Source organism: Orcinus orca, chromosome 4, assembly GCF_937001465.1.
Source record: "Orcinus orca chromosome 4, mOrcOrc1.1, whole genome shotgun sequence".
Classification (NCBI taxonomy): Eukaryota; Metazoa; Chordata; class Mammalia; order Artiodactyla; family Delphinidae; genus Orcinus; species Orcinus orca.
In genome coordinates, this window is record NC_064562.1 from 102,822,331 (window position 1) to 102,844,713 (window position 22,383).

General features: G+C 47.6%; 1 protein-coding gene across 1 annotated transcript; it reads right to left on the bottom strand.

Annotated features, from left to right (window-relative positions):
- Nucleotides 1-1,948: 1,948 nt before the first annotated feature.
- Nucleotides 1,949-16,554, bottom strand: SLC34A2 (solute carrier family 34 member 2). Its single transcript, XM_049708977.1, has 13 exons — nt 16,443-16,554; nt 16,205-16,339; nt 15,026-15,154; nt 13,413-13,556; nt 11,875-11,986; nt 8,969-9,164; nt 8,085-8,180; nt 7,531-7,651; nt 6,201-6,368; nt 4,667-4,783; nt 4,441-4,565; nt 2,415-2,881; nt 1,949-2,363 (listed from the first exon to the last, which is right to left on the bottom strand). Exons 1-13 carry the CDS (start codon nt 16,552-16,554, stop codon nt 2,204-2,206), a joined length of 2,082 nt encoding a protein of 693 aa, XP_049564934.1. The 3' UTR covers nt 1,949-2,203.
- Between the last annotated feature and the right edge of the window lie 5,829 nt (nt 16,555-22,383).

The window sequence follows — 22,383 nt, forward strand, 5'->3', positions numbered from 1 at the left end:
GGATATATGTATACGTATAGCTGATTCACTTTGTTATACAGCAGAAACTAACACAACATTGTAAAGCAATTATACTCCAATAAAGATCTTAAAGAAAAAAAATTCATGCTAATAATTTCTAAATTTAAACTTCGTATAGCATCAAATAGCAATTTTTTAAAAAGACAAATCAAGAGAGAAACCGTGGAAGAAAAGAAAGCTTGATATTTTTAGTACTTATGACGGCACTTTTCCCACTTTTTGAACGAGGGGCTCCACAAATTATATAGCTGCTGCTGTTGGTCAGTAGTGATATTAAATGCGAAAGACCTCAAATTTTTAGGAAATAGATCCAGGAGGCTCTCATTTCCCTGTAATTGAAAGCAACCTGCTCCTTTTGGGTTTGATTATCATTTTTTATTTTTCATTTCCCACAACCAGTAAAAAAAAAAAAAAAAAAAAAAATCAACGCAGGTAAAAGGATCCAATTTTTAAAAATCATCAGAGTACAAAGAAGGCCATAGCCCTGCCCAGGTTTAACTTACATATTTACAGGTTGTGTGACACGGGTGTGGCTGCAGAAGCAGTTTAAAAGGCAGGATTAGGAAATATACAAAGTTGGTCTTTCTTAGTTGAAGCCAGCCTTGTTTCCAAATGAGAGCGCTTCAGGACACAAATCACAGAACTATTTACTATATAACTTATGAAAAATGCTATACATTGCATGAGTATAAATATAGAGTATCAATGGCTCTGTTTGGGAATCTGTATCTACACAGGGAAGGTCAGGGGAAGGTTCAGTTTGGTACTACAACCTATGAGAGTGATGGAGAAGCTAGGATCTGGGAGCACGTCTGCACTGACCCCTTTTCCCAGACTTGGTTGAAGCTCACTCAGTCTCTGGGGAGACCTGGGGTTGTTGAGGATGAGAAGCAAGGGAAAGAGGAGGTGTACATACCACAGGGGGTTCTTGAAGGCACAGAGAGGGCATCTGGGACCAGAAGGAGCACACTTCTTGGTCCCACAGACACACAAGGACCCCACTGCCACTTGATGACGTGCCCTGGTTTCTGCCCTCAGTTTTGAGCTTTGCAGGCATGGAGAGAGGGCAGAAAATTAAAGTTCTTCTATCTATGGGAGTATGGGAGAATGCTGGGAAAGAGGTCCTGGCTTAGATGGGTGGACAGGTGGGTGGATGTATGGACAGAAGTTGATCACCGAAAGCTGACCCAGACAGTCATCTTGCACAGGACAGAGAGAGGCACAGAGCTGTTCCATGCTCAGGTGCTTCCTATGATTCAAGGGGGCACAGTGGAGGGGACTCAGAACCTGCATATCTTATTCCGAAAGACTCAGCAGGGATGATTTTTATCAGCACTAAGCTTTAGCCAGAAAGTCTGCCAATTTGGTTTCTAAATTAGCCAGGTTCAGAAGCACCCGAGGCCTTTGTGGCAGATGAAACATCTCCCCCAAACATTCCCCATTTCCCAGCTCTCATCCTCCATCTGCCAGCTCAGGGATAGGACCACTCTCTTCTTATGACTGGAGCGCCGGGTGAGCCAAAGCTCTCTGAGACCCTCTCTGTAGCTCAGATGTGGCTCCCATCCTGGAAACTTGAGGGCACAGCAGGTAAACTACTGGGACTAACCCTCCCTGCCCGGGTGAGAAAACCCTGACAGGGGACGTGGGGAGCACTGAGAAGGGGGAAAGGCCCACATCTATGGTCTTCACCCAAGTCCCCGACAATTACACCATTTCCCCTGAATCGGGCTGCTCTGGGACACATGGGGCTACTGCTCTTGGTTGAAGCTGGTCTTTGGTAAAACAGAGAAGTCTGAGCTGGATTATAACAAAGAAAAGTGTACGTGTATATGCGCCTTTGACAAAGAAGCTGCCATCAATTCCTCCCTTGGGGCTTTTCCTTTGCAAGGGGATGGTCTGAAAAAAAGTCCTACTGACCAACCCAGCTGTGTGTGGCAGCGGGTGTGACCACCTCTCTGGCCAGGTTTCACTATCTAATTCTCTTTCAGTGTTGTTCTGCGCCTTTCCAGGCCTGGAAGACCCAGGGAGCATGGGGCTGAGATGAAACTACTGTGCGGGCTGATACGCTGGGCCAGGGAATGAGAGTCGGGACGGATGTCATTTCTCAACGGGGAACAAATCCTCCCGAGGTGGAGGAAGAGGTGGAGGTGGGGTCCTCCTCCGGCCTCCAGGCAGCTCCTACCTACAAGGCTGTGACGCTGGAAATGGTTTTGGTGCCCGAGGCATCCACCTCGGACTTGGGGACCCTGTCCTGGGCCTCTTTGTCCATGGCCATGTTAGCAAAAGCCTCGGGAGACTTAATGGGGACGTCCTGCACCTCCTGCAGGTCTTCACAGCACTTGCTGCAGCGGCAGCACTTCCTGCAGCAGCAGTACTTGCTGCCGCGGCAGTACGTGCTGTCGCGGCAGCACTTGCTGCAGCGGCAGCAGTTGGGGCAGCCACACAGCAGACAGCAGACACGGCAGCAGAGGCTCTGGCAGGAGCCGGTGAACATGGTGATGAGCTTGTCCCAGGGCTTCAGCGAGTGCATCCACAGCGGCAGGAAGTTCCAGTTATGGAGCTTGTGGGGCAGGACGCGCGGGCAGCGGGACTGCAGGAGCCCGACTGCCACCACCAGAAAGACCACAAAGATGATGGGCGCTCCCACACCCACCAGCACTGGCCAGCCCACCAGCGAGAGGCCAAACACTGCCAGAGGGATCAGGAAGAAGAAGGTGACCAGGTAGAAGACGGCAAACCAGCGGTACTTAGCTGAGATGCTGCCCAGCCACTTGGCCAGGCGGATGGGCAGGCGGGTGAACGGGATTGGGTACCACAGCAAGATGCCTGAGATGTTGAAGAAAAAGTGGCACAGGGCAATCTGAAACGCAAGAGGTTGGACAGGTGAACGGGTCTGCTGCACAGTGGGGTCGGGGAGAAGAGGGCGTCGTCTAGCAGCGGAGGCCTGAGTCTTCCTCGTATTCATAGCTCAGCCCAGAGTGGGACCCATATTACCTGAGACCCATATGTGTCTGGGGTGGGGGGGTAAGGGAGGGAGGGCGAGGGAGGTGACAGGCTGAATCACAGCTCAGTTTTCAGGGCCTGAAGTCCTTTAGGCCAAATCTAACAATGAACTTCATGAATGTGCCCGCTGCCACCCAGTGCCTTGACACTGCTGCTTCCAGCTGAGCAGTTAAGAGCTCGTGGGGCAGAAGGAAAGGTGTGCAAGATAGCTGGCTTTCTTGGCTCAGTGGCCCTATTTCAGGGAGGGGAGAGACAAGGAAAGATGGCTACAGTTAATAAAGATAATAGCAGCAGCAGCTGATGTTTATAGAGCACTTACTATGGGGGAGGTGACAATTCCAAGCACTTTTATGGATTACTTCAATCCTCAAAAAATACCCTGAGTTGGCAACATTATCTCCATTTCATGTAGGAGGAAACTGAGGCGCCAAGAGGTCAAGCTATTTTCCTAGAGTCACACAGGTGGGAGATGAGATTCAAACCCAGGTAGCCTGTCTCCAGAGGCCATGCACTTTGCACTTTGCTAGGTGTGCCCACCAGGTACCAAGCATGATGCTAAGGGCTTCGGACCAGCCCTGTAGGATACATTAGCCACGATCCATTGAGACATGGCATAAGCATAAAATACACACTGGATTTCAAAGACTTCGTCCAAAAAGGAATGTAAAATATCACCATATTTTTAGATCAATTACATGTTGAAATGATAATGGGTTCAATCAAACACATTATTAAAATTAATCTCCCTGTTCCTTTTTTACCTTTCGAAACTGTGGCTACTAAAAAATTTCAGATTCCGTGGGTGGTTCACATATTCTATACTCACTCTATATTTCTATCAACAGCATGGCTTTAGACAGTGCCTCATCAGATCCTTATAATAATCCTAATGAGCTAGGGATTATGGTTCCCGTTTTTCAGACGAGGGAATTGATGCTCAAGTTAGGTCACCTAAGGGCACTTCATGTGTAAATGGTGGCACAGTGATTCAAACACCAAAGGTCATCTTGCCCAAGGGCATCTAGTTGATCCAGGCAAGGCAGGTCCCCCTGATTCTTCTCAATGCCAGGCTCAAGACACAGGTGACCTCCCAGCGCCCAGTCAGAGTCCACCAAGAGGAGGGCAAGGAGACGGGAAGTGGTATCTATGCTTCCTGAATACCCATTCCACCTCTAGTAAAATGGCCACCCCACCTTTGTCTAAACAACCACTGGTGATGGGAGTCTGACTACCACTCTAAAGAGTAGATGGCTTTGTTCTCAAATCTGTCTCTCCGCGGCTTCTCCACATCACAGTTTTGGACATAACAGAGAAAAGCCTGGCTTGGTTTCTTGGTTAAACACCATCTGCTTACAAGACCATGGATAGGGTTGGATCCCACCCACAGAGCCCCTGCCCCATGCAGCATTTCCTGACCTGGAGCGAGCTCTTCAAAGTACTGCCTGGGCTAGCTAAGGCGGCCAAAATGGCGGTGGTGGTGGTACCGATGTTGGCGCCCAGCGTGAGTGGATACGCCCTCTCAATGGATATCACACCGATACCTGGCGGGGGGGGGGTGAAAATACAAAGCCCACAGCATTAGTCCCAGAGGATGACAGAAGATGGTAATGTTGGCCAGATGGAGACCCAGGGAGAAACTCACCGATCAGAGGGGTCATAGCAGACGTGAACACAGAGCTGCTCTGAACGATGAAGGTCATTCCCGCCCCCACAAGGATGGCCAGGTAGCCAGTCACCCAGGCAAAGGGGAAAGGGAAATCTGGAATGCAGAGGATAAGAGATGCGTCACAATCCTTCTGGGGAAGGCATGGGTTGGAGGCCCAGCTGGCATCTCCACAGGACCCAGGGGGCACGGCTTGGCCAGAGGTTGAGGTTGTGTAAAATCCTCCCCACCCCATACCAAGTTGTGTAAAATCCTCCCCACCCCATACCAAGTCTGAAATTGCAGATTGGATTTTCAGCATCCTTTCACCTTGCATATTCAGATGGTAGAACCAAGGATGTGGGTACATGTTATGAAGACAAAAATACATTTCACTGGAGTTCTAAATGCTGAACCCATCTGTTATGGACAGAATGTTTGTGTCGTTCCCCCCTCCCGCAATTCATATGTTGAAACCCTGACCCCCTAATGTGATTGTATTAGGAAGTGAGGTCTTTGGGAGGTGATTAGGTCATGAGGTTGGAGTCCTCATGAGTGGATTAGCACCCTTATAGAAGGCTGAGCTTGCTTCCTCTCCACTCTCTCTTCCATGTGAGGACACACTGAGGAGGTGGCCATCTGTAAACCAGGAAGTGGGTCCTCACCAGAACCCAACTGTGTTGGCACCCTGACCATGGACCTCCCAGTCTCCAGGACTGTGAAAAACTAAATTTCTGTTGTTTAAGCCACCCAGCCTACAAGAATTTGCTACAGCAGCTGAATAACGACAAAGCACTTGGAGCATTCAGACCTCTATCTTTCCTCCTGTCCTGGTCTCCCAAGGCTGCATACCCTCCACCTTTGTTTCCACCTAAAAGAGCAGTGAGGATATGAAGCAGCTTGGAAGCCCTATAGACCCCACCCTCGGCACCACCAGCACAGGATCAGGCCCCGCAGGCCGGCAAGCATCCAGGGCACGGGTACTCAGCTCACCCTCATGACAACCCTGAGAAGTAGATATCCTCGGCCCCATTTCACAGGGAGAGTTTACAGGGTATATTTTCATTGGCCAGGATGCCATTCTCAGCAATGGAGTCTGACTGCTTGCCTCAAAATGCTGACGTATTTATCCAGAACCACATTTTCTTCCCAAGAGTTGAAGGGAAGTAGGGACCATAGTGGACTTCTGTTAACCTTTTCCTAAGGTATCCTGACAGACCCAGTAAAGTCCTGGGCAAACAGGGAAACTGCCAGGAAGGAAGGCCTATCTCACAGCTCTCTGGATATGAACTGGCTCTCTCTCAGGACCTTGCAAACATCTGATGGAAGCTTGTGCCTTCTTCCCAGGCTCCACCCAAGACACTAAGGAAGATTCAAGGGTGAGTGGCATCTTAACTTCCGCAACTTATCAAAGCCCAGAGAGAAACTCCATGCAGAGGCCACTGCTAGAGGAGAATCAAAAGGAGCGCCCCTGGAGGGACCACAGTGACACACTATCCCCTAGAAGGTCCAGAATGGGGGGCAGTGTGCTTACCAGTGTTGATGGTCTTCTTGATGACAACAGCTACCTGCCCCCTGAGCACAGAGCCCAAGAGCTTGACAATTAGGACCAGGCAGCTACAGAGGACCAGCAGGGAGACTACCAGCAGAATGGTGCCCACGACAACATCCGGGAGGTTGAAATTCACGAAGATGTGCTGGCCTGGAGAGACCACAGAATGCCCTCGTTAGGAGGGCATGGAACCCTTGACAGCCACAGATTGCTACTTATTCCCCAGCATCCTTCCGTCTCAGAGTAACAGAATCCTGGTTGTCAGCTTGACACACAGCAAGGCAGCCCAGAATAAAGACCACACTTTCCAGCCTCCCTTGCAGCTAAGTGTAGCCCTGAGGCTATGTTCTGGCCGATGGGATCTCATGAGGGTGAAGATGTAGTGAAATCCAGGGGCAGACCCAGGTTTCCAGCCCCATTCTTCTGCCTCTAAATCCCATGTTGTGTTTTACTCATGATAATGAGGATGCCTACCACAAAGTATTTGAGGAGCAAGGTGGGGTAGGATGGGCAAGTCAGAGTGGGAGCTATTGTTAATTATCAAACTCTGTGTGTTTTTTAAAAATCCCTGTGTGTCCCCATGATGATTCCAGAAAAACATGCTTATATCAATGGATGTATAGAACCTAGAACATGGGAGGTGATACGTTCACTTGATTCTGTGAGGTAAAGCACACCTGCAGTATTAAGGTATATGGCTCAGAATTAATGTGGGGTGCACGGAGAGGAGGAGAAGCAGAGATACGCAAATGGGTATATAAGGAATAAATAATTAGAAGAACTAATGTCAGGGCCGTAAAAGAGTCCAGAGGCAACAGTATAGCTTCTTAAAGAACTGGAGCATCATGCAAGCACACTGCTTTGTTCAGTGCTATAGCCCTGCTATATGGGGCCTGCTGTACCGTAGGGACTCATGACTTGAGGGTGAATGTGTTCTGTGTGTGCCCCACATCTCCTTCAAATCAGGCTGTCATCTCCCTAGAGGTACTGCCAAAGGGATACTGAAGCACATAGAAGGACCACTCTGGTATCTGTTGAGGAGTTCTGAATCCGTCTGGAACTGCCAGAGGAACTGAATACCAAGTCCTAGTTCTGCCCCTTACGGGGGGACCTTGGGCCTGTCCCCTGTCCCTAAGCCTTAGTTTCCTCTGCTGTGAAAGCTCACAGCTCATTGGCCAGTGTAGGACTGGTGTTCAATGAATCTCACTGCCCTTCTTTCCTTCACTTACTGGGGCTCCGCACAGAGAGGCAACACCTATCATCACCCCAGACAGCCTGTCCTGGCAGCTGACGCTCTGGGAGTTTCACTCACACTTGGCAATGTTCTCCTGGTGGGTCACGTTCTTGATGGTCCAGGTGTGCAAGCCATCCGTCCAACAGAGGGAAGGAGAGGTGCAGTTGTCAGGCGAGGGGACGGTGACATTCCTCTCAGTCTGGGTGGCAAACATGAGAAATGCTATGTATAGTCCATAACACTCATTTCTGGTGGGGAATGGCAGGAAATGCGAGGCGTCAGGGGAGACCCATAACAATTCGTGCACCGTAAGTATGATGAATTGCTTCCATGGGTCCCTCCATAAATGCAAGCAAGGAGGCAGCCAGAGGTAAGCCAGGAGACATGAGAATAACAAGCCAGGAATAATGGGTCCATGATGTGGGCTGGTTCTGTCTGTCCTACTGTATAATGTCTGTCCATCCCATCTAGCATTCAAGGACTTAAGGATTCTCACTGGCTAGTTTTGATTTTTCAGGAACCCCGATTTTTCTTCCCCTTACCTTTTATATGCCCAATCTAAATGCAGGATCTTGCTTTATCAAGTACAGATGCAAGCGTTCACCCACCCAGCAATATTCTCAGAAACTTACCATGCTGGTAAAAGTTTTACACCAAATCTTGATCATACTCTTGTTTTTGGCTGTTTCATCATTCATTGCAATTTGGTTGATAACTTTTTTATCCAGCTGAGGAAAGCAATGGACAGAAGAGAGTCAGCACGTTCTTCAGAACTGATGTGGGACAGATGTTAAGCTGTTAAAAGGGGCTGAGGATGTGAACCGGACTGTGAGGGTGTGAACTGCACTGAAGGCGTGAGCTGGGACTCACTCTATCTGCACTCTCAGGGCAGAGCACAGCACCCAGATGTCAGTGGGTGTTCAATAAATGAATGATTGTATGAACAATGAACCCGTATCTAAGAAGCATGCAGTAGATATTCATCAGATGACTGAATGACAGAAGAAAAACAGAAGGTAAGAGTGAGAGGGCAAGGTCCAAACTGGCTCCTTCTCCCCAAGGCAACATCCACAAAGCCTCCTTTCATTTATTTCAATAATATGGACAGACCCTAGTGAGCAGAGGGGTGAGATGGAAGGAAAGGCAGTAAACTCTTCCTCTTTGGCTGGGAGCAGGGTGCTACTTGAATCAGTGAGCCCACGGGTGCTGAGGCCAGTAGTGGGAACAAAGCACCCAGGTGTCCAGTAGAGAGTCCTTGAGTCTAGAGAAGCGCTCACCCCCGCCACCTGCCCCCATCCTAATAAAGATGATACACTTGTTGAAATCAAGGAGATAATAAAGGCCAATGACTCCATCTCATTGGGTGTCCCTGAAGTTCTGCCTCCCTTGGCTTTTTTCAGAGGCAGCCAAAGGGCAGTTTTTACAGACCCTCATCCATCTCTTCCACCCCAGCCCGGTGAGGGGGGAGCAGGGGAGGGTGTTGGGGCCTTTCCCTCTCTGCAGGAAGGCGAGTTACCTGGATAATGAGCTTCGTGAAGGGATCTGTGATAACTTTCAGAAGCTCCGGGGCATCCTCTCCATTCTTGAAGTTGAAGGATTCCACTACCAGGTTGGTCAGGCGCTCCAGGTAATGGGTGGCAGCCTCCAGAGGCAGAAGCACCAACACAGAGAGCCAGTTGAAGAAGTCATGGACGGTGGCCCCTGCAAAGGCCCTGCAGGAGGCGAACCCCATCCCGAGCCAGATTAGTCAACAAGCGACTGGGCACCATCTAGGCAGGTCATCACTTGTATCGCCGGCCAGGTGCCACCTATCTGAGTGCATAGAGGTGTACAGTCTCACTTTTGTTCTCACAGCAATCCCCAAAGTGAGTGGTATGAAGATCCCCATTCAACAGATGAGGAAACTGAAGGCCAGCGAGCACGCAGGAATTGAAGACCACTGCAGAAGCACTGGGTCCAGGACCCTTGTCTCCCACTGTCCGGCAGAACCTTTCCCACCAGATCAGACAGTACACAGTTTGCTCTGCTTGGGGAAAAGGGAACTAGATGTGTTTTGGCTGCAATTATTAGTTCATGGAGCACTGTTTGAGAAAACTTCATCAAGACCAGTTTCAAATCATGCATATGGAAGACGACCTTCATTTTGGAAAGGCGGGGGCCAGTATGAAGGTTATCAGAGCCTTCTACACAACTGAATTCTTAACTGTAAGATCTTGAGACTTTGATCAAATATTTGAACAGTCTCTACAGAAAACAAAGCTAATATATACTACAATTTGCATCTACCGGAGAAGGTTCACTGATTCCCTCTGAATTCCATCTTACCTATCTCCAGATTAAAAAAAAACTCTATAGTTTTTTTTCCCCTCAATGAAAAAATGTTCCTTTAAAAAAACTCTGCATGTCAAGAAATACCCAAAACAAATAGAAGATGGGACATGAAGGGACAGAAGCTATTAAACATGTAGGGGGAAATGCTTAACTTCACCAGTAATAAAAGAAATTTGCAATTTATTTATTTGCACGTACAAATTTTCACATACCATTTTAACTAATATTTTACAATATTTTACAAAGTTAACTTATTCTTCCTGGAGAGGGTGATTTAAGACATTTTCATACACTGCTGATGCAAAGTGATACAAATATTTCTTTGTAGTTTGGCGAAATGTTTAAAGAGCCTTATAGGTGTGTGTGATACAGTAATCTATCCAGGAAAAAATTACCAGAAAAGAATAATACACATTTCCAAAGATGTTACTGAAAGCAATCTATTTAAATATCCCAAACAGGGGGTGAGCTAAGCCAATTATATTCCTATGCGCAGGCACTTCCATAGATCGTATATTTATACATCCAGAGGTAAAAATTAGCGTAACAGTGAAAAGAACCCAAAATTTCCAATAAGAAAACCTGGATCGAGTCCCAGCTATGCCCCTCAGTGAAGTTACTTAACCTCTTTGTGTTCCTATATTAATAAAATGGGGCAGAGAAAAGTCTGCTTAGCTCCTTGAGAAGATCAAATTAGCAAACACCCTGGGTAATGTGTATTATTATTTAGACCTCAGAACATTTCTTCAGGGTCCAGACTTTAGCCATGGTTGAGGGAAAATGAATGTCTTTGAGGACATCCACTGCCACCCATGGATGAGGGATGGTGTTAGCTGACCCCCAGCCAACCAGTCATTTGTCTGATGCCACAGATGTCTGATGCCACAGTTGAAGTATAGTTGGTGTACAATATTATATTAGCTACAGGTGTTCAATACAGTGATTCACAATATTTAAAGGTTATACTCCATTTATAGCTCTTATAAAATATTGGCTATATTCCCCACAATACGTCCTTCCAGGTTCTTTTATATCTAATAGTTTGTGCCTCTTACTCCCCTACTCCTATCTTGCCCCTCTCCCTTCCCTTTCCCCACTGGTAACCACTAGTTTGTTCTCATATCTGTGAATCTGCTTCTTTTTTGTTATATTCACTGGTTTGTTGTATTTTTTAGATTCCACATATAAGTGATGTCACACAGTATTTGTCTTTCTCTGTCTGACTTATTTCACTTAGCAAAATGCCCTCCAAGTCCATCCATGTTGCTGCAAATGACAAAATCTCTTTCTTTTTTTGTGGCTGAGTAGTATTCCATTGTGTGTGTGTGTGAGTGTGCGTGTGCACATCACTCTTCCACTCATGTCTTGATGGACACTTAGGTTGCTTCCATATCTTGGTAAATAATGATGATATGACCATTTGGGGCACATATTTTTTTCAATTTAGAGTGTCTGGTTTTTTTGGATGGGGATTGCTTCTCTATTTTAACAAGCTGTGGAAAAAGCCCATCACCAGTTAGAAGAGAGGCTGGGAAATGTGCTTAATTTTCACATGAAACTTTTGGAAGAAAAGGGTTTCCTTTGCCTGTATTTATCCTACCCCATTTTTAGATCTTACACATTCACAAAGGCTCTATGTTGCCTTTTATTGGCATGTGAGTGAAGAAGAAAAAGTGGCATGGGTTGAGCTGGCCAAAAATGGAAGCTTTAGGAGGTAATAATTATTTCTAAGTGAGATAGTAAATCCTATTCTAACTGGCCTTGTTTTACACCACAGGTCAAGCTTCTAGGAGGACTTGTATTCAGGCAGCCCTGACTGTGTGCCAGGCACCTTGATAAGCATTTATCTGTATGACTGTGTTAACTCCTTTAGACAACATGGCAGTGATAGATACTATTATCCCAGCCCTGCATATCAGGGAGCTGAGTTTAATCAACTGATAAGTATGGGATCCCAACCCCAGCCATACTCCACTGTGTCCATTTCTAAAGAGGTCTAGGGATAAGAAACATGCTCTAATGTTAACGGTAGTTAGGACAACCTGGTCAACCCCAACGGGCGGTGGCAAAGGCTGATGCTGAGCCTCCTACCTTCTGAACTCACTCCGGTCTCCTGCCTGCATGAGCGCCACAATGGTGTTGGTGATGGAGGTCCCAATGTTGGCCCCCATGATAATGGGGATGGCAGCCTGCACGTTCAGCACTGGAGGGTGGAAAAGAGTAAGTTATCAAGTTAGTAAGTTGAGGAAGGCAGCTTGGCCATGTTCCTGGTGTGGCCCCAGGCAAGCCGGATCACATTCAGGCTGGCAATCCCCTAAAAAATCAGTTCTTAACCTCTTTAGGGTCTGTACCTCGCTGTGAATCTGACAAAAGCTTGGACAGCTCACTATAGAAAAATGCACATGTACCAAAAAATAAAAAATAAAAAAATTAGTAAAAAATTTTACTTTCTGTAAAATATTGTTCAGTTTCAATTTCTAATTCCTATGGATTAAAAATAAAATCAAACAGTGTGAAATAAAAAAAATTTCAGCACTTAATTACAGGGAATTCACAGTCTCCATAAAGCCCTTTTGTGGACCCCAGTTTAAAAGTTTCTTTCTAAATTCCTCTGTCCTCCCTATTACAGATGCAAGGGTAGCTTAAAAGAGACCAACAAACAATGTGTAAGGACTTGTGTATTTATTATGGCAAATTTATGGCAGTATAATTTCTTTTTCTAACAAAATTAATATATTGCCACATGTTCTAACATATGAAAGAATTTTGAAGAAGTAATGAATAACTTTTTCTAATTTGGCCTCCAAAAGTTCTAGTTAATTTTAGCTAAAATGCTGGTTTGGGCTGAAAATTAACCCGTTCAAACTGTCCACCCCAGAGGGTCTGTCTCAACTTAGCGAGGGCAAATGTTGAACAGGATCAAGTTTGGAACGTCAGCTCCCCAAGCTCAGTTGCCCCAAAGCCAGTGTGTGATGTGATTACATGGTTTTATTCTTAGCCCTGACAGCGGTGATGGAAATGTTCTAAATCTATGTGGTCCAATATGGCAGCCGCTAGCCACATATGACTACCGATCCCTTCAAATATAGCTCTTGCAGCTGAGCAGCTGAATTTAAGGTTAAATAAAATTAAATAGGGGGCTTCCCTGGTGGCGCAGTGGTTGAGAGTCCGCCTGCCGATGCAGGGGACGCGGGTTCGTGCCCCGGTCCGGGAGGATCCCACATGCCGCAGAGCGGCTAGGCCCGTGAGCCATGGCCGCTGAGCCTGCGTGTCTGGAGCCTGTGCTCCACAACGGGAGAGGCCACAACAGTGAGAGGCCCACGTACCGCAAAAAATAAATAAATAAATGAAATGAAATAGCCACATGTAGCTAGTGGCTGCTGGACAGGATAACACAGTTCTAGAGAATTCAGAATTTTGAGTCTTCAAGCTTTGGGGCCAATTTTCAGACTCAGCCATGGGAAGGGAAACAGGAGACTGCCTATGATCTAAGCCGAACACATCATAGTTAGACAAGATAAGAAGGTAATGGTGATAAGCCCGGATACATTCAGAGTAAATCCCAGCCTCCCCAGCTGAACAGGGAAATGCCTGAAATGTTATCTGGGCTCATGGGTTCTTGGACTCACATGAGGAGGCCACCATGCTGACGACAATGGACGAGGAGGTACTGGAACTCTGCACCAGGACAGTCACTAGCACCCCGATCACCAGCCCCGCCACAGGGTTGGACATGATGGAGTTGTTGCTGAAGAACTGCCCGGCCACCTTCCCTGAAAAACAAACCCATGGCCACGTGATGGGGGTTAGGTGGGTGCTGAGTAACAGACGTCTCCAGTCAAGACCAGCTGGCCATAGGTACCAGCCTCCAGACTTTTATCTTGGGCATCTTGCTTCCTCGGGCTTCTCTGCTGCCCTGACTCTGCCTCTGTGACCTAGTTCCCCATCCACCCCTGTTCCTCTTGTTCCTTCAACCCTACACCCTCCCATCCTTCAACCACTTTCATCAGCAAGTCCCCTTCTAGTCTTCTCTTTTCATGAACATGGCCTCAACTCTGTACTTGGCCCGATGAGTGCCAGTGCATCTCCTGATGCCCTCATTCTTGTCTCTGGGATATATTCCCAATTCAGAAGATTTACCCAAGTGGATCTTCTCATTCTTTTCTATCTACCCCCTTAGACCCCAGCCCCTAGCCCTAGCCCATAATTGAATTCTGGGAGTGTCATTTTTGAGAATGTGCCTCTGAGACCATCAATCCACCCTCCAATACATTGGTTAAAAAAGACTGAGGCCCAGAGAATGGAGAGTGGAATGACTTGTCTGAGATAGAGTGCAAGGCCCCTTACTGATGCTGCCTTGGACCAGGGGGACCAGAGTGGCATCCAGCAAGTCGGTCTGCTCCTCACACTTTCCCAGTTCTCCCAGGTCACAAAGATGAGTTCTCAAGAAAGGCACCAAGGGATGCAGAAACCTATGGTCTTCCATGTCACCAGATCTGAGTTTAAATCCCACTATGCCAATTATGGCTGTGAAACTCAGTGCGGGGCGGTGACCTTCTTGAGCCTTGGCCTATTCCTCTGTAAGTGGGAAGGACTTTTGGGATGGAATGTTTAAGACAATGCCCCTGCAAGTGCCTACCTCAGTAGGCATTCAAAGTGTTGGCTCTTACTGTTGTCACCCATCAGGGATGCACAGGTGACCAAGCGTATGGTGATTACACTTCCAGGTCCCCTCACCCTCCACAGCCACACTCAGTGGTGGGAGGTGTTTAGGCAACTGCTCTGAATGCAGATCCCCTAGCACAGGACCCCTATCCTTCTCCAGCAAAGGGCCAGCTTTGATTTTTAGCAGTGGCTTTAGCCTAAGAACACTCTTATTCAATAATCCCCTCAGGTGGGGAAGCCCAAAGACAGCAGGGATCCCTCAGATAAACCTTTAGGTCAAACAGCTTCCTGTCCAGTGTTCATAGACAAACACATGGAGCTGATCGCTTGGCCTTGGCTCTAGCCCTGGCTCTGGCCTAAGCCACTTCAGCCAGCCAGTCATAGCTCTTTCATGGGCCTCAGTTTTCCTTTCTGTAAAATGGGGGCATGACTTCACTAGATGATCTGAGGTGGCTTCCAGTCCTAAAATACTCCAGGAGGCTGCAGCTGGAGGGGGCCTGCTGAGCTGTGACTTTCCAAACCAAATTCAATGAGAACACCACCCCCAACCCAGACCTTTGACCTCTTCCATCCATACCTCCAACCAGCTGGAAGGCACTGCTGAGGACATCCAAGGAGCACACGAAGAAGTAGAGAAATGCCAGAAGTAAAATAAATTTCCCAATCCCTTGGAAGACACAGAGAATCTTCCCTTTGGTGTCTCTCTCTGGGGGAGGGGAAAAGGCATGGAGGCTTTTAGTGTCCGAAAACACTGAGAAGTTTGACAATGAGCTCGGAACTCCCCCACCTCCCCTCCCAGCCAGGCAGCTGTCATCTTATGGATCACAAGACCTAGAGATGGGATGTGTCCACGGCTGCAGTTTTCAAAGCAATTACCACCGTACTCCATTTAATTGAAACCTGTGGTGAAATGTCTCTAAAGCATTTGGCTCTGGGAGGAGGGGCCCGTGGGCCCTGGGGCACACACAGGCCAAGCCCCGCACAGGCTTGTGCTGGGCTGAACCCGGGTCACTGCTGAGCCGTTAAGAGCACTTGCCCCTTGCTAAGCGTGGGGTCAGAGATGATGGCTGTCCTAAGCACCTTCAGAACTGCACAGAATACTTTCTACAAAGTGGCCGCAAGGCAGCCATCGCAGACTCCATCTGGGACGGCTTGGGCCCTCATACATCCCGGGAGGCTACCTCCTTGGTGGCTGTTTTCGACGCTCACTGTTCAAGTGGTTCTCACTTCCTCCCAGCTCCTTTACCCTCCCAGCTGTCTGATCCGCACAGACCTCACACCCTGCCTGGAAAAGAAGTACAGCATTTGCCTGCACCCCAGCTGTTCTGTCTGTAGAGTCTGTCTTCTGCAAGCCTTCCCTGATGCCCACATTTAGGTGAGGGGACTCCTCTCCCCCAACCCCCGGGGCTCTCAGAGGCAGGGCCTCATCTAGTTACTGCTGCATCTGCAGCACTGAACAGTACCTGGGACCTGGTTCAGCACAAAATAGATTATAAAGATCAGCGCAGGGTCTGGCCTGGTTATAACCCTGGTGCCGGCCCACATTTGTTGAATGAACGAATGAAAGAACAAAAACATCCCCCGGGCATCACAGGATGCTTGACTCTTAAGCTGGGTGGCATCCCCTAGCCAGGACTTTTGCTCAAACAATGGAAGGGAGAGGCCGACACGAAGGAGGGGACGCTGTGAAGCTGGTAACCTCAATCCCTTGCCGACGGGCAGTCCCTTCCCGCCTGCCCCGGCTGGCCTCGTTTACCTGACCACTTGATCCCCGTGTCCTGAAGCTCGGGCAGGTTCCAGGGGTCTTCCACCACTGTGGGCTCCTCTATCAGTGCCATGGTAGAATAAGAGGGCAGAAGTTCAATCTTGGTGACAGGGGTGTCGGTGTCATCTGCCCAAACAAGCAGGGAAGACGATGAGGAATGAGACACCAAGCCTGGGTCTCCTGGTGTCCTCCCAGGGGGCCAGCCCAGGGCTGGAGGGATGGCACGTACTTTTGCCGGTCTCCTTGCCTTTTGCGGGTGTGGTGGACTGCTGACCGGCGACCCCTTCGATGTACTTATCCGAGTTAGGCTGGGCATTTTCCAACTCAGGCCAAGGAGCCATGGTCTGTGGATGGGAAAACAGCTTACAGAAGTAGCCACTGAAAGGAGGCACACTCAGTTTCTGTGACAAGAAGGGCCAGTGGTTGCAACGATTTGGGGGAGTTAAGGGATTTCGTCCTTATACCTTCTAAGTATGGACCCTTAAGCACCATATTTCACACCTCTGTAGGCCTCCCTCAATCGCTCACCCAGGCTGTCACTAAGTCAAACCGCTGTTTCCAAGTTTTCCAAAGCCACACATCTATATACATCAGTTGATCTTCCTTTGATTGCTCTAACGTCTGTCTTGGCCTCTGTCTTGACTCTCCCTTAGTCTGAAAGGGAACACGAACCCATTCATCTTCATCAACTTGTGGTACCACCAAGTCCTCACAACACTCTTATGGGCTCCCCACCTGCTGCTCATTAAGGGACAAGTTCAACTGCAGATCTGCGCCAAACCTCATCCAGTGGACTTAATGTCTATGTATACACTGATACACATTCTACCTGCTTTACCTGCTACTGGGTCTTCTATGAGAAGCATGACACATTACATCTGGTTCAAATCCCACAGGAGCCACTTCTCAGTGGGTGTGTGTTTAGGCAAGTCCCTTTATGCCTCTGAGCCATCTATAAAATGGGGACAATTCTTCATGCTTTGCAGGGTTATGAGATTAATAGTGATGCCTAGAAAGTGCCCGGTAAATAGTAGCAATGATTACTATGCCATGCTGCCTGGATTAACGACCCTTTGTCAGAACTACATTCTTCCCAGCCTTTGATAGAGACTTCCTCATAACCCATTTTCTCAACAAAGCCTTTCTCAGTTCCATGGAGAGGAAGCCTGGCCCCCGACAAGCCGGGACGTCCACTACTCACAGTCCTTGTCCTGACACACCAGACAATGCGGCCCAAAGGACTGGAACGAACAATTCACAGGAAAGGAAGTACAAGTGGCTAAAATACTTATTACAGAATAGGCGTTCAGCCTCATCTGCGACCCGAGATATGCAAACCAAAACAGTGAGATAACTTTGAACTATCAGATCAGCAAAAAATAAATAAAAATTCAAGTATAATATGTCACTCTGGAGAAGATGCAGTGAATTAAGCACGGCTGAAGCTCTGGAAAGCAGCTGGCGAAATGCCTCAAATGCCCTACATTTTTCAAACATCTCTGACTCGATAATTTCACTTCTAGGAATCAAGAATCTAGGAAAAATGGATAACTAATAAGAACCTGCTGTATAAAAAAATAAAATTAAAAAAAAAAAGATTCTAGGAACATTTTTTTTTTCCTCAGAAAATCAAAATGACCTGCTTTGCTCTGATCACCTCTTGGGAGAGGGTTTCCCAGAACCTTTGTCTATTCGTTTCCTTTCCTATTTTTCTTCAATAGACCTACTTCCTGCCTACCAGAATGTAAGCCCTTCCAAGAGAGGGGGCTTTGTCTTACTCATAACTGCATCCTCAGCGTCTACAGCTCTGCCTGGGACATTGACAGTGCCCAATAAATATTGGTTGATGAATGAATGTGATGCAGGCCAAAATGCACTATAACTTACAGAGTGAAAAATAAAAACAGGAAACTATTGTATTAACTATGGTACATCCATACAGCATAATAGCATGCCATTAAAAATGTTATAAAGAACAAGCAAAACAAACCAAAAAACAAAAAAAAACCCAGGAAAATGTTTTAGATGAATGGTGAATAAAAGGCACATTTATGTCCCATTCACAGTATGATCTCAGTAAGGAACCAGCAATGTTCCATGGGGTTCAGAGTGGGTGATAGGATTGTCTGTGATTATTTTCTTCTATCTGAACTTTCCATATTCTTTTAAGAGATGCAGCCCAACCCCCAAACCCACAAAGGTAAAATGGTTCAGGACACCTGTATTGTTACTGTCACTCATACTGACAAAGCTAGAAGTTAAAAGAAGCTGATTCTGTGAGTCCCCATCATGAGAGGATTTCGTGAATTAGTTTGGCCCAGGGAAATTTTCGACTTTCCCCACGCAGCTGCAGCGCGTGGCACGCACTTCTGCGATCACAGGGAACATCCCGCAGTCATTGGCTTCCAGGAAGGCACAGGCCAGGTCTTTCCTTTCAGGTTAAGAAGCACCCAGCACAGGGCCTGACACACAACAGGCCTCGTGCACTTTCTGAGCAGTATGCTGGGACCTGACTCGCCAGCAAAAGCCAATACTTATTGAGCCGGGCTGTGCCCCACCTCCCTGCCACCCATGCGGGGAGGTGTTTTTATTCTCCCATTATACAGATGAAGAAACTCAAGCACAAGGAGACTTATAACTTGCCCAAGGTCCCACATGGTAGCGCCTTGGACACAGGTCAGTTTGAATCCAGAGTCTCCTGCAGCCACTCAAGCATGTGTCCTACTGGTGTGACTCACCTGGCACTCCATCACACATTACTGCAATACCTTTCAACTGATTTCTGATAACAACAACTATCACTTTAATGAGTACCAAAGAGGTGCCAGGGGCTGTGCTGGTGCTTGACGTATATTATGTCATTTAGTCTTCAGGCAAGAAAGGGGTCGTGAGCATCGCCATTTACAAATGGGAAAAAACTGGAGCTCCAAGACGTTTAAGCAACTTGTTCCAAGTCACCCAGGAGGTGAGTGACAGAGCCAGTTTTTAAACACAGCTCCACCTGTCAGTGAGGCTATGGGCCATATCCCCAATATCTTTGGCTGTGACAGACATATCTTCCTGGAGCACTGCTTTAACCCACACAACTGGGGCAAAGGGAATGTTAAATAATGTGACCAGTGGATGAATTACATTTGACTAATCCCCTGAAGGGTTATGGTGATGATCAAGTGTGTCATGTTTTAAAAGCTCTCAGAACAGTGACTGACATATTGTAAACCTTGTGTGATTATCAAGGATCATACTAAAATGAGCATGGACATATTATAGTACAAAATGCAAGATATATCATTAAAAATTAAAGGAAAGAAAACAGAACACAAAAAACTGCTTTGAGCTTGCAACTGGCTGTTCTGGGCTTACTCACAGACCTCCAAGGATTTAAATATCTGCCTCGCTGCTCTTGGGGGCATTCTGAAGGAAAAATTTGGAAATTGCGACCTTCTACCATCTTTCTCTCTCTTATAATCTTAATTCACCCTAGAGTTGTCCTCCTATCATTTATGCACACTTATACTGCCTTCTCAACTAGAATTTAAGTTTTAGAGGGCAGAAACCCTGTTAGGATTTTCCTCCCAGCATTCAGCAGACTACACATAGTAGGTACTGTACATTTGTGAATGGAGGAGTCAACATATAGGGTTTGCTGAGGGAAACCCTAGAAGGTCTGCTGTGTCCTAGACCCACATTGATCATGACCAGGAAACAAATCAAGCCTGAATCTTACTGATGAGCGCTGTTCCTCATTACCATATGCAAGTTGGGTTGGCCAAGATCTGCTGGATGGAGCAACTGTATCAAGAAGCTGCAAGCAGGATGTCACAGCAGTGCCACCTGGGAAATTCTCATCAGCAGTAAGGTGCTATTATTTAAACTGTTTCCGGTGACTGGATTTCTGACTGATCAGAATCATTTTCTTTCAAGAAGTGAACAAAGCGTCTAGCGAACTCAGAAACAGACACGTCTATGGTCTGACATCCAAGTAATTCACAATAATACAAGCAACAGAATGGGCAGATACCCATTTCCACTGAACTGGACAGAAAGGAGTAGAATATGGCTGTAAGGGATCCCACAAGCTAGGGTACCTTGAATGCTTCCTCTGTGCAAGGCCTGTGCTGGCTTCCTTCCCTTCCAGGTCCTGGGTCCTCATTTACTATTAATCAGCGTCACCAAGAAGCAAAGGCAACCTTCTAATGAAATTCTCTACTCTTCCTTCCTGGAAATCTTGCTTCCCCTACTCCAAGTTCAGCCATTTGTCAGAAGCCCAAATCCCCTTTACAAATTTTCCCTGAGGAAGCAATCATTTCTCCTCATCCAGTTCAAAAGGCCCTCCTTATCCTTGGCTTCTGCATCTACAGATTCAACCAACCACAGATGGAAAACATTCAGGGGAAAAAACATATTCCAGAAAGTTCCAAAAAGCAAGAGCTGAATTTCCAGCACACAGGCAACTACTTCCATAGTGTTTACGTTTTATTTACAACTATTTACATAGCATTTACACTGTATTAGGTATTATAAATAATCTGTCTAGAGATGAGTTAAAGTATATCGGAGGATCGCATTGGTTATGTGCGAATATTACACCATTTTATACACGGGACTCTGGGAAAGTCCTGGAATCAATTCCCGCAGACACCGAGGAACCACTGTTCTTCATTTCCTGGAACATTCATCTACTCCACCATCACTCACTGGGCATTCACCGTGCTAGTCGCCTGCAGGTAAGGAGAGGAGGTGCAGGTCCACACACCGAAGCACTGTCCCCCAGAGGGGCAGGCAACCAGGAGTCATCTAACCCAGCCCAGGACATTCTGAGGCAGCTGCCCCCACCCCGCTCGCCGGCTCCCAGCCCTCCCCCACCCCGCACCTCCGCACCACCACGCCCCCCCCTCCCCCCCACGCCCCGGCTCAAGTTGCTCTTCTCAGGACCTGGAAAGTGGGGAAATGCAGGCCACCTGGCACCCAACCATTGCATTAGGCAGCGTGGCTGTGGAGCCCCATTCCCCCGGACTCCCCAGCCAGCAAAGCCCCAGCACTCCAAGTAGGCTCACCCCACAGATATGGAGTAAATGAGGGCTTGGAGCAAATGGCCCATGATTAGTCCCGAGACCAGGCGGCTGTTCAGTTCGCTGATACCCTAGCGCTTGTCACATAGCACCGGCAGAGAGAGAACCATGCAGTAGGTGAGGGCCTTGCAGAGCCCTGCCACTCACTGTGTGTGACCCTGAGCCTCGGTTTCATCATCTCAAAAATGCGGAGAATACTCACTGAGCTGTTGTGAGACTAACTGATTAATGAGTGTGGGTGAGGTCCCGAGCAGAGTGCCTGGCAGAGTGAACACTCAGAACTTTGTGAAATGAATTGCATCACAAACAATGAACAGCCTCAACTCCACTTTGCCCCAGAGCATAAGCTCTTCATCTCAGTGCACAGCTGAGTGGACCTCGGTAAATATTTGTGCTGACAAATGAATCCAAAACACCTAAGAAAAAAGGATCTAACGTTTGTTTTGCCATGGGGAGTGTCCTATGTGATCTGTGACCTCATTAAATTCTTATAATAAGGAAGTCTTCTTTCCAGTTTACAAAGAAACTGAGGCACAGAAAAATTTTAAAAGTCCCACAGTGAGACTTCCCTGGTGGTCCAGTGGTTAAGACTCCGCGCTCCCAATGAAGGGGGTGCAGGTTCGATCCCTGCTGAGGGAACTAAGGACTCACATGCCCCACGGTGCGGCCGGAAAAAAAAAAAAAGTCCACAGTTACCTAGGGTTAGTCAGGATTTCAACCCAGGACTGCTGGTTCCAAAGCCGGAGAGGCTTTCGATAGAACTCTCAGCCAGGTGCCAGGACAGGAAGGAGCAGTTATGCTCTGGGCCGCATCAAAGCAGCAAGGCGCCGCAGGTCCAGGCTCAATGGGGGCTCTGAAGGTGTCTGAGATAGCTGGCTGGGCTCACACCTCTGCAGGGGTCACTCTTGCCTAGTCATTCAGACAGCTGGAAATGCCAGCTAAGATGCTCTAACGGCAGGCTGCTGATTCCCTACAAAGGCTCAGGCATGCCAGAGGCCTGGATTCGGCATATGCCAAGACTTTTAGTAGGCACTGGCCAGACAGAAGATGTAGCCTGAATCTGAGGCCACTGCTCCCAGGGGTGTGGCAGACACTAGC